General features: G+C 38.7%; 1 protein-coding gene across 3 annotated transcripts in view; it reads left to right on the top strand.

The window, feature by feature from the left end:
- The window catches only part of LOC107562832 (PHD and RING finger domain-containing protein 1), a 39205-nt gene that overhangs the window by 3968 nt on the left and 31713 nt on the right, over positions 1–3524 (top strand). For all 3 annotated transcript variants that reach the window (XM_016247570.1, XM_016247569.1, XM_016247568.1), the window contains exons 5-6: positions 1248–1331; positions 2555–2685. In XM_016247570.1, coding sequence (XP_016103056.1) covers positions 1248–1331; positions 2555–2685 — 215 coding nt within the window. The remainder of the gene's footprint in view (positions 1–1247; positions 1332–2554; positions 2686–3524) is intronic.

The raw sequence follows: 3524 nt of genomic DNA on the forward strand, positions 1-3524 counted from the left end.
GTTTGATGATCTGAAACATTAAAGTGTGACAAACATGCAAAAAAATAAGAAATCAGGAAGGGGGCCAACACTTTTTCACACCACTGTGTATATATATATATATATATTATACACACAGTACACACACATATATTGTGTAAACAAAAACTTTTATTTTGGATGCGATTAATCACGATTAATCGTTTGACAGCACTAGTTATTTTAGTACATGAAGCTAAATGAAAATGAGAAATGTTTCCTTGGCAACTAGCTGAAATATAAACAAAGAAATAAAAGTGTTTTATTTCAGTTAAAGTTTATTTCAAGTTTTTTTTATTTTTTATTTTTATTATGGTTTTAGTTAAAGATCCCCTGAAGTGCCTTGAAACACGCAGCATTATTCTATGTGGTGACGTAATTTCAACTGAAACAGGAAGAGAAGGCGGGACATATCAAGCAGCCCCGCCCCCTTTTTAAAATAGCCAATAGCGTTTAGTTTATATCTGCTCGGGCCAGAGCCGTTGAGCTCGGTAAAGCCGCATTTGACAGCCACAGTCTAATAGATTACCCCCTAGATTCAATATGAAACTCTTAGTAAAACAAAATAGTGGTCATAATCATGCTGAGGTTGTGTACTTTTTATAAACTAAAGTTTTTAATATATGCCAACTCGCGCATATGATCCGCTCCGTGCGATCGCATCTCTGGACCGGAGCCAAAGTCCAGATCAGACTGTGTGCGCTGCTGCGGTTCGCGTGAAACAACATGAAACCAGACCTCATTTGCATCAATCGAAAGCATATTTAGACTATCTGAATCGTTTCCTATCGCCTACATTGTGCACTTCGAGCCATTCACCATACAGGAAATACTACACTGTGCAGGAAATACTACACTGTGAACAAGCGACCGATCTTAGCTGCAGCTTCAGCGTCTATTTTATAGTGTAGGGGGCGGGTGCTTCGGATTCTAGAGAGCATTTGATTGGACAGAAAGTTTGATGAGAAGCTGAAGTACGATGTGACGTCAAAAAAATCGTTGAGCCGTTTTGGCGGAAGGGACGAAGTGCAAGCTTTGAATGCTTATATCTTTTAAATGCGATTTTTGTCACTGTTTTGGAGCACACTGCCTTATAGATAACCTTACAACTAACATATTGATACTAACACCCAAAAAACTTTAATTTTGATTTCATGGAGACTTTAACTGTAGCACTGGTTCATAAACATTAATGTCATGTGTTTTTTTTTCTTCTTTTTTTTTTTCAGAATGCCAACTCTTGTCCTGTGGACCGGATAGTCTTCAATAACATTCTCCTGAGAAAGTGCTACGGTGGGAAAGTTCAGAAAACAGTGAGTCACATAAAGCATCCTTACATCAGCATTGTTGTTGCGCTTAAAAGGGTTTGTTCACACCAAGAATAATAGCTATAAAGATATCTATAACTATATAATAACTATTGGCTGTCAATGTTTTTCTAACAATATTGATCCTGTTTGTCGTTATTGTTATTATAGCTGTGGTGTGAACTATATACTCTTAAGAATTAGAATGAGCCTTTTAAAAGATAATTTTAAAAGACTGCATTGAAGAGTTGAACACGCATGAACAACACAATATCATAATTTATAAAAGAGTGGAAAAATGGAAAACATGCCTTAGTTGACAATAAATGTGTTGAAATGTATGAAATGACTATTTTAAATCTACTATAAAAAGTGTTGCAATTACGATAAAATATTTTTATCAATTATAATGAAACATCACAATTTTTTACATCACCTTTAATAAATTAATTTAAAAAAAGTTGTACACACCTGGTGCACATGACATCCTGTAATGTCACGCATTCAAGTCGGAAACAACACTGAAGTAGTCTTAAACAAAAGAAAATAAATATATTGTGAACAATAAACCCAAATAATTACATCTGAATGTGAATACATTTATATCTGAAAATCATTTCTGTCACTTCCTTATACATTGTATCAACAACTAAATATCTAAGTTGAGTAATTATTAGTAGACCTTCCACTACAGGGGGAAGTCGTGGCCTAATGGTTAGAGAGTCGGACTCATAACCCAAAGGTTGTGGGTTCGAGTCTCGTACCGGCAGGGATTGTAGGTGGGGGGAGTGAATGTACAGCGCTCTCTCCCACCTTCAATACCACGACTGAGGTGCCCTTGAGCAAGGCACCGAACCCCAACTGCTCCCCGGGCGCCGCAGCATAAATGGCTGCCCACTGCTCCGGGTGTGTGTTCACGGTTTGTGTGTGTTCACTGCTGTGTGTGTGCACTTTGGATGGGTAAATGCAGAGCACTAATTCCGAGTATGGGTCACCATACTTGGCCACATGTCACGTCACTTTCACTTTCACTTTCACTACAGACTTGCTCTCCGCTCGCTGATCTCTATAGAGTATATATAGATACTAGTTATATATATATATATATATATATATATATATAGTGGAAATACTGAGTAGTATAACTAGTATATATGTGTGTGTATATTTCTTGAAGAACACATTGAACACATTGAACGCACCTTAATATCAGCTTTGTGTTTGCTTAGATTGCAGTGAAGAAGCCTGTAAAACCTGTGGAGGAGCAGGTGGATGTGGACTTGGATCAGACCAGCTGTGAGGTTTGCGGGGGTCGAGACCGTGAAGATCGTCTCCTACTGTGTGATGGATGTGATGCTGGGTAAGAAGTGTATGACAAACTCTCAAATACGACAGAAACTCAAAATCATCGATGTCCAGTCCTGCAGAGTTCAGCTCCAGCACACCTGCCTGGAAGCTTCTAGTGAGTCTGCAAACATCAAGTAGCTCGTTCAGGTGTGTTTAATTGGGTCTGGACTGAGGAGCCAAACTCTGCTGGAAAGTTTGGGTACCTTATGGGGTAGGTGCAAATGCGCAAAGTTCATCAATGATTTCATAAAAATGAGACATGTAGCTCCTTTAAAATCAGACTGGACATGAAATATGAAAAAAAAAATAGCTGATGGGATCAGTTTAGACTATGAATAATAAATGCAGCTAACATATTAATTTTAATGCAAGTGCTTAAAGGTCCCATATTGTCCCAAATTTCCTGGCTTTTTTCACGATTACTGAGGTCTAGGGGCTATTTAACTACCATATAAGTTTCAAAACATTCAGTCCACAGTAAAATGCACACAGCCTGCTTAAAGTTCTAGCTATTTTTCACGAACCGTTGTGACTTCCGTAAAAAGTTGACGTCAGAACTACACAGTCACTGCCTTCAGTCACCACCCCGAGCACCGCCCCCCGTCCCACTCTGCTTTTGCCAAACCCCCAGACAACATCACGTCCATGCCATTGCTGAGCAACGACAACACGGAAACATGTCGAAAAGGTTAAGGTTTAACCACGAAACCAGATCGGCCGACCTGTAACGTTACACTCTCACTCAAAGGATGGACGATCTGACAGGATTGTTACTATGATGTGAATCACATCTAACGTGTTTAGTAAAGACAAACTCACCGTGTCTATCTAGTCATGATGAAGATGTATATA

Source organism: Sinocyclocheilus grahami, unplaced genomic scaffold (assembly GCF_001515645.1).
Source record: "Sinocyclocheilus grahami isolate Dianchi unplaced genomic scaffold, SAMN03320097.WGS_v1.1 scaffold843.1, whole genome shotgun sequence".
NCBI lineage: Eukaryota > Metazoa > Chordata > Actinopteri > Cypriniformes > Cyprinidae > Sinocyclocheilus > Sinocyclocheilus grahami.